Below are 11,990 nucleotides of genomic sequence, written 5' to 3'. Positions count from 1 at the left end.
AATAAGCAATAACATTCTAGTACCATGAAAGTCTGAGATCATGTACCAACCGACTCAAGAACAGATTCTTCCCTGCTGTCATCATACTTTTAAATGGACCTATTTTATGTCATGTTGACCTTTTTCTACACCCTAGCTGTGACTGTAACACTACAGTCTGCACTCTTTCCTTTTGCCCTATGCATTCTATGTATGGTCTGTATAGCGCGCAAGAAGCAATACTTTTCACTGTATCCCAATGCATGTGACAATAATAAATCAAAATCATTTCTAATTACTTGTTCTCTTTGCCAGCCTTGCTGGGTATTTGCAGCATTTTCTGTTTTTATGTACAGTTTCACGACGGTTTGAGTTTTAATTTTTATGATATAATTGTGGGAGTTGAGATTTGCGTCTTCTCAATGGCATTGGCACCCACTGTCCCACCTACTGCAGGAGGAGCATGATTCAGAACCACAACTGGGTGGGGACAGACTGGTCTGCGCCTGACGTCATGCGCCGGCCTGGGAGCCTGCGCAGTGGCGGCCGACTGGGTGCGCATGTTGTTTCTGGCCGGGCGGGAGCCTGCGCAGTTGTGTCCGGCTGGGTCCGCTTGACGTCATGAGCCGGGCGGGAGCCTGCGCAGTTGTGTCCGGCTGGGTCCGCTTGACGTCATGGGCCGGGCGGGAGCCTGCGCAGTGGCGGCCGGCTGGGTCCCCGTGACGTCACGGGCCGAGCCGAAACATGCGCAGTGCCCGCTCGCCGGCTGGGCCCTGGGACATTGTGACTGAGGCCGGGGAGAGGAGTGAAGCGGGCAATCCGCAATCATGGGGAGTAGCTCTACTGTTAAAGGTAATGAGGGACGCACTGCACCCTAATGTTTACAGCTAAAGGGGGGTGTTTGCAGGGCCTTTCCCTCTCCGGGTCCAGCTCCTGCTTCAGGGGGAGAGGGGGGCTGCCAGTGTGTCTGGACACTGTGGCGCAGTGTGCAATCCGCCAGCCGCTGCCATAGAAGGGAAGGTCATGCATACCTCATAACATCATAGAAGGGAAGGTCAGAGACACCGTCCCAAAGCTGCCAGCTTGCCCTGGCCAGCAATCAGGATCCGCACTGTCTGTCCCCAGAGCCAAGGCAGTGCAGGGAATGTCCCAGTGCAGACAGGCTGAGTGATCTCTTCATGCTCAGTCTGTTGCTGACATTGCCTCAAGACGCCCTAACTTCAGGGCAAAGGTTTCATCTATCCCAGTCTCTCTCCTCTCTGCATTTTTCCACAGATTTTCTTTTAACCAAGGGAAGCTGTTGAAAATTGACTATTATTGAATGCTGACGGTGAGGGTGTGAGCATGCATTAACTGCCACAGTGCAGTCCTGACAATCATTGATGTGCTGTAAGAATAAATGATTTGGTTGTGGTGTGATGTAATCGTTTGGCAAGCTTTCTTTCCCTTATTTTCTATTAAATTGACTTAAATCTCATTATATTGACAATACACATCCCAGACTTTTTGTATGGCTGATACTGTGTTCAGCCATGTATTAATCCTGTGGCTAAGTACAGATTGCAGAAGCCCATACTGCACTCTGCGGTTTATGGTCTGGAATAATAAACTTGGTAAATATTGAGATCTGTGCTAATGAGTTGTACATAATGTGTTGTGTCACATGGAAGTGCTTTCTTGTTTAAGGTACTCAATATTGTCAGTGGCACAGTGGTTAGCATTGCTACCTCATAACGCCAGGGACCCGGATTCAATTACTGGCCTTGGGTCACTGCGGAGACTGCACATTCTCCCCATGTTTACGTGGGTATCTTCCGGGTGCTCAGGTTTCCTCCCACAGTCCGAAAGACGTGCTGGTCAGGTGCATTGGCCATGCTAAATTCTCCCTCTGTGTACCCCAACAGGTGCTGGAGGGTGGTGACTACGGAATTTTTGCAGTAACTTCATTGCAGTGTTAATGTAAGCCTACTTGTGATACTAATAAATAAACTTTAAATTAACAGTGTTTAGGTAAACTCCCACCTGGTGCAAAGGCTTGATTGCTCCACATTAATGCAAGTAATGGATGCAATCCACTTGCTTTGCCTACGGAACCCTGCTGTATTTGCAAATGCAATTGTGTGGCTAGCTGCATTAGTAAGAGAAATTCAACAAGAGTAGCATACTGTGTCAAAGGTTCTTTCACTGAGACAACAGTGGACTGCTCAGTATGCCTTCATGGGCTTTGCTCAGGTTCTGCACCTGGTTGTCATTGTGTTTGCCTTTGCTTCCAAAGCTCAAGAGCTTTCAGAATGACTGGTATGAACTAGAATCAGTGACCTTGGCAATCCTTTGGTTGGCACCATTTTAAAAAAAAGTAACAAGGTTATTCTTCTGAGTTTGTCACTTTAGTTTAAAGTTAATGTTTGCAATATAGCATGTGTAAATTGACCTATGGAAAAAGAACAGCAATCAGCATTCGGTCTTAGATGCCTGTACTTCAAATCAACTCTGGTGAATGAATTATGTACTTACATAAAGTAATGTTTGTTAGATTACTATGAATTATCAATTTTCTGTCAATATTAAGTATCCTGGAATTTGCAGTTAGTAAATGTACTTGTTTAATCATTAACTGAATTAACACCCTTGAGCTTTTGTCAGGTTTGCAAGCAGCATTCTTGTCTCTAATTCAGAAGATTCAAGCCCACAAACATAGGCTGGAATTTCAGTATGTGTAGAAGTAGTATACTATTGGAGATGCTGTCTTTTGAATGGGGTATTAAAGTTGCGGGACTGCCTTGGGTGAACATTGAGAAAAAGATCGATGGCACCTTTTGAAGAGGAGGGGGGAGTTTGTGCTGTCTTGACCAGTATTTCGAATAAGTAATCAAAAAGGTTGATGGAATTTTGGACTTTATCTCAAGGGGCTGGAAGGTAAAGGAGAGGATGTTATGCTTCAATTGTGCAGAATCTTTATCGAACAGCACAGTGGGTGTGTATGCAGTGGTACAAGAGGGCAGTTCACCATCACCTAGAGGGCAATTAGGGATGGGCAATAAATGCTGACCTAGCTAGCGACATCCACAACCCATGAAAGAGTAAAAATAAAGACGTCCATCTGGAATACTGCATTCAATCTTGGGAACAACCTGTGAAGAATATCTTTAAGGAGGCTACTGCACAGATTTATCAGCAGGATAAAGGCTTAAGCTCTGAGGACTTGCAGAAGTCTGAGTTTTCAGCGAGTGTAGAAGGTTGATAGGTGATGCTTATATAAAATGATGAAAAGATTGGATAGGGTGGTGTATGTCACAGTTCACTTGGGGAATTTGAGTAGTTGTAGCAACATGCATTATGCACATATTTATAGTCTGGAGCTATGGAGAGTGATGGGAGAGGTCCCAACTTTCCTTCCATCACATGGCTGACCATGAATATTCCCCCCTTGCCACCTGCCATTGTGGTGTTTTGGGCGGATTTGCACATTTAGTATCAATCTGTTTAGCCACGTTATGAATACGCCTTCCTTGGCTATCAAGTGCTGGAGTGAGACTCAAACCCAGAACTTCTAGCTTCAGAGGCAGAGACGCTACCCACTGCACCACAAGACCTCCTTAATTGATCGAGTTGATAGAGAGAGAATCAACTTCCTGGGCAGAAGAAACTTAGACCAAGGATTCGCAATGTTAAAATTAGAGCCAGTGAAATCGGGAAGCACATTTTCAACATAGTGGAAATCTGGAACTTTCTCTCCTGAAAAGAATATGGATGCTGGGTCAGTTGAAGTTTTCAGGTTTGAAGCTCAGAGCAATTTGGATTTGGATTTAAAAGCAGATAAATGAAGTGGAGATGGTCTAAAAGAAAGCTGGGACAGACTCAAGGAGCCAACAGAGTTAACATTTTGAGTCCACTATGACTCTTTGGAACCAAACAGGGGCAGGACAGATCAGTTCTGAAGACGAGTCATATTGGACTTAAAATGTTAACTCTGTTTCTCTCTCCACAGATGCTGCCAGACCTGCTAAGTTTTTCCAGTATTTTGTTTTTATTTCTTGGTTACTCAGTCCATTGTTGCTGGTTGTGTATTTTTTCACTTACTGCTACCATTGTATTTGCAGATAAATGGCCAAGGTCCCTGTGGTGTGCAATTTGGGCATATTTCAAGTATTTTAATTCATCCAAACTTTTTTTTTGCCCCCTTTATTCTTTGCTGAAATAGAATGGGCTGCAGCGATTTCACTGACAATTGGAGCAGCTGCTGTTGGTTATCTCGCCTACAGAACTTTATACTCCAGGGACAAGTGCCGTAAATCATTGGTTAACCTAGACATCCAGAAGGATACCCCTAAAGTAGTGCATGCATTTGATGTTGAAGACCTGGGAGATAAAGCTGTGTATTGTAGATGCTGGCGATCTAAACAGGTAAGAATATCAATTTGATAACCTCGTTACATGTCATGGGTACATAAAAATGTACAGCGTCACAGTCTCAAACTCAGAAGAGAGTTTAGATGAGTTCACTTTCCGCTAATGGTGAAGAACGGACTGCCAGAAATGGAGTCAGTGAATTGGATAAATATGAGAAAATATGGATGAGCATGATGACTATTATGTGATATATTTCCTAGATATATTTTTTAAAATGCCCATCTTAAATTAAGAATAATTAAATTAAACAAGGCCTCAGTCAGGGATAAAGAGGAAAAATTATGAACCGTGACTCACAAATTAAATCACCAAAATGTATGCATTCAGAAATAAGAGAGAAAAAGGTTCTGATGGATCCAGAAATGATCTGAACTGTTCGGATAAATGTGATTTAAAAAAAAAACTGGCAAAATCAGCACTGGCCAATAGAGGGAGAGCAAACAGCAAGGGATTTCCAGCAAACCTGCTCTCCACAAACTAAATCTAATCTGTCATTAAAATTTGGAGGAACACTACGCCTTTCAGCTAAAACCTTTACAAGATTGCAATTTCATTTATTAGTTAAACAGTGGCCTAATTAAATCTAAAAATAAACGCAAATGCCTCCATTCCCATGCACCACACTTTTCTTTTCTCCTCTCGTTCACTTGGAACCAGCGTATCAGAAGAGCTGCAAGATATCCTTGCAATGAGCATTTATAACCTGGATGCCAGTGGCCCTGTAGCTATAACATGAATCATTATTCCGGAGCTTGAAAGTCATTTTATGTTTGACTTTAACCAAGGGAAATCATTTGTACAAATATGTGATGCAATGGTTAGTGGATATAAATTACATGTTCCCACAAGAATAACACCAATAAAGGCAATTCAACATGACTAATGTACGCTGGGGGTGGGGTGGGGGGATTTTCTTATTCATTCGTGGGACATGGGCATCGCTGGCTGGCCAGCATTTATTGCCCATCCCTAGTTGTCCTTGGAGGGCAGTTCAAAGTCAACCACATTACTATGGCTCTGGAGTCACATGTAGGCCAGACCATGTAAGGATGGCAGATTTCCTTCCCTAAAGGGCATTAGTGAAACTGATGGGTTTTTCCGAGAATCGACAATGGCTTCATGGTCATCTGTAGATTCTTAATTACAGATATTTTTTATTGAATTCACATTCCATCATTTGCTGTGGCGGGATTTGAACCTGGGTCCTCAGATCATTAGCTGAGTTTCTGGATTAATAATCTTAACAATAGTACCACTAGGCCAGTGCCTCCTCTGGATGGACGGGTGGATGTGAACTGAGTGAGTATCTGAACATGCAGAAACAGTTAGACAATAATCCCGATATGAAATAACTTTGCTGAGAGCCAGCAGCTTCTTAACTGAGACAGAACTCTAGGGTTAGTACAGCTAAAGACCCAAGTACGCTACCTCTTTTATGGGAGGGAGGTGGGGGGGGGGGGGGAGTTGCTGCATAGTGAATATTTATCCTTTTTAAAACTTACAAGGAAACCTGTCATTTGTCTGTTCTTGAGAGCCACAGAAATAGGTTGGGGAGAATCATAGAAACTATAGAATCATAGAAACCCTACAGTGCAGAAGGAGGCCATTCGGCCCATCAAGCCTGCACCGACAACAATCCCATCTCGGCCCTATCCCTGTAACTCCATATATTTACCCTGCTAATCCCTTTAACCTACACATCCCGGGACACTAAGGGGCAATTTAGCATGGCCAATGCACCTAACCTGCACATCTTTGGAGTGTGGGAGGCAACCGGAGCACCTGGAAAGATGGTGTTAAATCATTTTTCTTTTAAAATACATCTGTCTTTGGTCAATTGAGAGGGGAACACTGCTGTATACAAGGGTCTACCAGCATTTTAGCGCTGGGTCCAAATAAATTAATGCCATACAATGCTAATGAATGTATTGGCAAATAATTGAGTAAGGTGACAAGTTAGTGGTCTGTCGGATTTAATTAACGTGCAAGTTTATGCAGTTAGGTAATAGGACTAACTGGAACAGAACATGTCTGGAACTAAAATACTAGTATATTAAAGACAGTCTCATTAGAAATTTGCTCAGGGGTCTTCAAGTACAGCGGATCAAATGTTTAAGGCTTAAACTACTGGATATTTCATATCCATCAACAGAGCCTATTAGATTAATCTAACATTAATCTTTGTCACTGAAACAGATACACCTTGCTGGAAGGAGCAAATTACATACAGACGTTGTTCTGACTATTAATATATTTTGTCTCTCCTGAGCTGACTCCTCAGACTAAACTATCCACACTAGTTAACTTTTGTTTGCAGCTTTGGTCACTTCATTGAGCTGAGCTCAAACTGTTGATAGAAATTAGACACTGTTTTATAGACGTCAGGAAAGCACTCTGCACTGCAAGGAACAAAATGGATGGCACACAAGCACCGTGAATGGTGCCAAGAAATTGAAAGAGATCCAAGAGGTCATGGTAGACTTATGAAAATGTACAACTTTGCTGAGTAGTAACTAACAATGCTAAAGCTGTTTGGTTCTCTAATGGGATCATGTCTTGGGTCCAACACCTCATTCTGATCATCAAGAAAACTACTGAGACTGTGGTGTTGAAGGTAGAGGAAAAAATATAGCTATTTGGACTTTTAAAGCCTACTTCTGATCTGGTACAGGACCATTCTGGTATTCAGTAACTTTCCCACCATTGTCAGTCTCAAGGTCTGACCACTTCCTGATGCAAACAATGTCCCTTTGGAGAATTTTGATTTTGTTCCTTTTTGAGTTATTAATTTTGCTGCTGATATACCAGGGTACATTACTTGTATCCTTTCTTAGAGGAAGTAATTTTCAGCATGCTCGCTATCTGCTGCCTCTCATTGTGACACTTTGTATTTTATGATTCTCACCTTTTCTCTGACTACACTCCTATTGGAAAATTATGCCATTCTTTTGAAAGTTGCTGTTATTTTACCTGAAGCTGTGTTTTCTTTCACCATGTCTTATACTTATCATAACTTGTTTCAGCATTTATTGATTTCATTATTGCCATTCAATTAGTAGTTGGATTTTGCTGCTAATTTTCTTATTAATCATTTTAGTTATAGAAACAGGAGGAGGCCATTCGGCCCTTCGAGCCTGCTCCACCATTCATCGTGATCATGGCTGACCATCCAACTCAATAGCCTGATCCTGCTTTCTCCCCATAACCTTTGATCCCATTCGCCCCAAGTGCTATATCTAGCCACCTCTTGAATACATTCAATGTTTTGGCATCAACTACCTCCTGTGGGTAATGAATTCCTCAGGTTCACCACTCTTTGGGTGAACAAATGTCTCCTCTCCTCATCTCTGTGGTCTATCCTGTATCCTCAGACTGTGATCCCTGGTTCAGGTCAAGCTTGTCCAGTTATTTACTTTACGTGCATAGTATAATGCTGTAAAAGGTTTTACAGTTGTCCGATACCGAAGTATTAGAGAATGACCACCCTCAAAACTACTGGATTATGTTTTTTAATTTCTCTGAAGTGAGCTGGTTCCTGGTTTTTGGTATTCCTGAATCCCTGATCATTCGGAATCGAATCTTTTAATGATTGTTCTCTCTTGGGTGCTTTGACTTCCATTTTCTGGAGATTGTCCAGCTCACTTATCATTAACAGGACAAGATTTCCATTTCCCTGGAAACATTGGACCCTGAAGCTGCTATGCGTTCCAGTGATCAACTTGCACTGTGGGCCTCTTCGAAACTCATAATTCACATTCAGCTGATTGAAGTTGAACATTAATATTTTGTTCTTCACTTAGCCTGCTTATTTCTTCATCGAGCAAATTTTGCCCATAGAAGTACATTGTTGAGGGCAGACTTAATATCACGTTTACTCTGCCTGTCTAAACTCATTAGGTATAATATAGTCGTCCTTTCCCTCTGACACTATTGTACAGGTCACGCAATACACTCAATATAAATGCTTCAAAATCAGAACCTGAAGGAATGAAAAACATGGCTGAAGCAAGCTCTGTCAGTCAAAGAATCCAATGGAAGAGCCCCATTCAAAGTTATTTATTGCATCTTGTGTGCATTGCTCTTCTCCATCTCTTTGTAGTCTTTGACATGGTCAACCACACCATCCAGCTTGCCCCTGCTGTCCAACTCCAAGAGATGGCCTTTGCTTTGTGACTTTTTTAGCTATTCAATCAGTTGCAGCACAGCCTAGCGATGAGTTCTCCAGCACTGTTGTGTCAGTACTGCAGGGATCAAACCGATCGTCTTCCTCATTTACATGCTGTCTCTTGGGGGCATTATCAAATGCTGTGGCATCTGGTTCCACTTGTATGTTGATAGAATCCAACTCTCTTTACTCCTTCATTGCGTCTGTGCTGTCATCTGCTTACTTGACTTTGTGGTGAGCCACAGTCTCCATTGTATAAATATTGGGAAGATTTGCTTCCCTGCCACCTCCATTTTAACTCAGTAGATACTGCTTCAAATTGAATCAGACTGTTTGCACTGTGAGGTACTATTTGACCCCCAAGCTGGGCTTTCAGTTCCATACCCCTTGCAGAGGTGTTCTGATTCCGCCTCTGGTATCGCCGGTCTCTGACCCACCTCCATCTGAAACACTCGTGCATAATGTTGTCACATCCAAATATGACAGCTCCACTGCTCTCGCCAGCCTGCAAGCGCATAACCTCAGCCGCCAATACTCTATCCCACTTCAAATCCTGTAAGCTGATATAAATTGGCTCCAAGTCCCCAGCACTTGAAATGTTAAGTTCCCCCGATTAGCTCCTTTAATGGTCTCTGACCTCCTTATTTTGAATCTTCTTCACTTGTCGACAGTCTGAAAACTCAGTATTATCCCAACTCTGGCCTTGCATGCATCCCCATGCCTTTGCCCCACCATAGGTGTCTGTGCTTCATCCAGCTAGGTCCTAAGCTCTAGAATCTCCTCCTGAACCTCCATCTCTCCACCTGACCATCCTCCTTTAAACTTCCCCCTCTTAAAATCTACCTCTTTGATCAAGTTTTTAATCCCCTCTCAACATCTCTGCCTTTGGTATCACAGAATCCCTACAGCACAAAATGAGGCCATTCGGCCCATCGAGTCTGCACCGGCCACAATCCCACCCAGGCCCTATCCCCACAGCCACATATATTTACCCCAGCTAGTCCCCCTGACACAAAGGGGCAGTTTAGCATGGCTAATCCACCTAATCCACACACTTTTGCTACAGTGGCATTAACTGTTGAATGTGGTTCTGTGCAGTTCCTTGGGAAATTAAAGGGGCTTTTAAAATGCAATTTCTTGTCCTGCACTGATCTCTGTGTTTCTGGACCCTTTTTAAAATCACACCATTTAGCTTGTACTGCTTCGCTTCATTCCTCCTGCAAAATACATCGGTTCACACACGTTAAATTTCACCAGTCTGACTGTCCTCTTCAGGTCTGCTGCTATCCTCTGCACTGTTTACTACACTGCCAAGTTTTCTGCCATTCACAAACTTTGAAATTGTATTATCTGTACCCAAATGCTAATCTAAAATGTCAAACGCAGCAGTGGTCCTCGTACCGACCCGTGAAGGAGTTCAGTGTAAACTCACTCCAGTCTGAAAGCAGTTAATCTTTTTATTCCCCAATGGGATGTGGGCGTCACTGGCAATGCCAGCCTTTGTTGCCCGTCCCTAATTGCCCTTGAACGGAGTGGTTTGCTAGGCCATTTCAGAGGGCAGTTAAGAATCAATCACTTTGTTGTGGGTCTGGAGTCACATGCAGGCCAGGTAAGGACAACGGATTTCCTTCCCTAAAGGGCATTCGTGAACCAGATGGGTTTTTATGACAGTTGATGATTGTTCTTGGTCAGCATTATTGAGACTAGTTTTCAATTCCAGGTTTTATTAATTGAATTTAAATTGAATTGAAATCTGTGTATTATAATATTTTATCTAATGCCATGAGTCCTGTGTAGAGGAATGGAGAAGTCTCTGTACCTATCTAACCAATTCCAAAATCTAATAACTCAAAAGTGCCCACTGCTTGAAACAAGTGTCTATTTCTGAATTAAACTTTTCTACACTATCATCTTCTCCTGATCAGTCCATTCCACACATTCAGCACAAAGTGTTTAAATCAAACAGTCCATTACCATTCATCGAACTTTAAATTGCCATTTGAACCCAGGTCCCCAGAGCATTAGCCTGGGCCTCTGGATTACTCGTCTAGTGAGATTACCACTACACCACCATTTCCTCGCAAACTGTTCATCACATATCCCCTTGGCCTTCTGTTCATTAGTTAGTTCCTTATTCATGTTGCCACTGCCCCTTTAAATTCCACAGGCTTCAATTTTGCTAACAAGTTTATTTTGTGGCACTTTATCGAATGCCTTTTGAGCACTGACTGCCCTCGCCTCATTGACTCACTCCAATATTTAGCCAAAGAAGCATTTGATTGGGTTTGTGCATTTAAGCCAAGAACCAGAAGCTTCCGCATGAAGCGGAGAACTAACATTTTCTCTTCTTTTTGATTTCAGTTCCCAATGTGTGATGGTTCTCACACCAAACACAATGAAGAAACTGGAGACAATGTAGGGCCACTGATAATCAAAAAACGAGAGGCCTGATGGAAGGAAATTTTAATATAAAAACTATAGAATGTGCTTTTGTGTTAATGTACAAATAATTGCTACACACAGTAGCAGGCGTGAAATGAAATAGATGTAAGATGTGTGACGCAGACCTTAATTTTCATCAAGGTCCATTCTGTAAGACTGTAAAGACACTAATCTTGGCCTTTATCATTTGAGATGTTCTTACAAAATGTGATTGCTAGTATTTTCATTCTTCTGTGTGTAAAGTAAAATATCAGTGTGGTACAATGCAATAAGATCATTTTTTCTAAATTGTAGACAGCAAATACACTATTATTTTGATCATTCTACAAAGTCAGATAAATAAAGGATTAGGAGTTATTTGAAATCTGCGTGTTACAATATTTCATCTAATGCAGTAGATTCTTAATATTTATTTTTATTGAACTCAGTTTCTGCCATCTGCTGTGCCGGGATTCGAACCTGGGTCCCCAAAACATTGGCTGAGTTTCTGGATTAATAGTCTAGTGATAGGGAGTGGGATAGCTTGATCTTGGTTTCAGATAAAGCTCGGCACAACATCGTGGGCCGAAGGGCCTGTTCTGTGCTGTACTGTTCTATGTTCTATGCCATGGAGGGGGAAAATAAAATGATTTATATGGCACCTTTCAAAACAAACATGTTTCAAAGCACTTCGCACTTACTGAAGTATTTTTGAGTACATTTGTTGAATAGTATTTGCTTTGGGCTGGATGTAGGTTTGTAAAGACTTGTTCCGCAAGAGGCTAAGGTCTTCTGCTTAGTTCCAATTTGGATGTAGAGGGGCATTGGAAAGCAGAAGGGTTCAATAGCTTACTCCTGTGTCTAGGTTCTGTGGGCAGCACAGTGGTTAGCACTGCTGCCTGACAGCGCCGGGGACCCAGGTTCGATTCCCGGTTTGGGCCACTGTCTGTGTGGAGTCTGCACAGTTTCCTCCCACAGTTCGGTGCATTGGCCATGCTAAATTCTCCCTCGCTGT

General features: G+C 42.5%; 1 protein-coding gene across 1 annotated transcript; it reads left to right on the top strand.

Moving 5' to 3' along the window:
* Positions 1-583: 583 nt before the first annotated feature.
* Positions 584-11,360, top strand: cisd1 (CDGSH iron sulfur domain 1). Its single transcript, XM_078223611.1, has 3 exons — positions 584-831; positions 4,181-4,383; positions 10,916-11,360. Exons 1-3 carry the CDS (start codon positions 807-809, stop codon positions 11,003-11,005), a joined length of 318 nt encoding a protein of 105 aa, XP_078079737.1. The 5' UTR covers positions 584-806; the 3' UTR covers positions 11,006-11,360.
* The last annotated feature ends 630 nt before the right edge of the window (positions 11,361-11,990 follow it).

The sequence above is a fragment of the Mustelus asterias genome, chromosome 11 (assembly GCF_964213995.1).
Source record: "Mustelus asterias chromosome 11, sMusAst1.hap1.1, whole genome shotgun sequence".
NCBI lineage: Eukaryota > Metazoa > Chordata > Chondrichthyes > Carcharhiniformes > Triakidae > Mustelus > Mustelus asterias.
The sequence above is the reverse complement of the archived record's forward strand: the minus strand, read 5'-3'. Positions and strand labels throughout refer to the sequence as shown.

What these genes read in the sequence shown, in the direction of transcription:
- cisd1 (XM_078223611.1), top strand. Translation starts at nt 807, where the DNA reads ATGGGGAGTAGCTCTACTGTTAAAG. An exon ending in GAGTAGCTCTACTGTTAAAG is followed by an intron (nt 832 to 4,180) that starts GTAATGAGGGAC and finishes TTGCTGAAATAG; the next exon opens with AATGGGCTGCAGCGATTTCA. An exon ending in GATGCTGGCGATCTAAACAG is followed by an intron (nt 4,384 to 10,915) that starts GTAAGAATATCA and finishes TTTTGATTTCAG; the next exon opens with TTCCCAATGTGTGATGGTTC.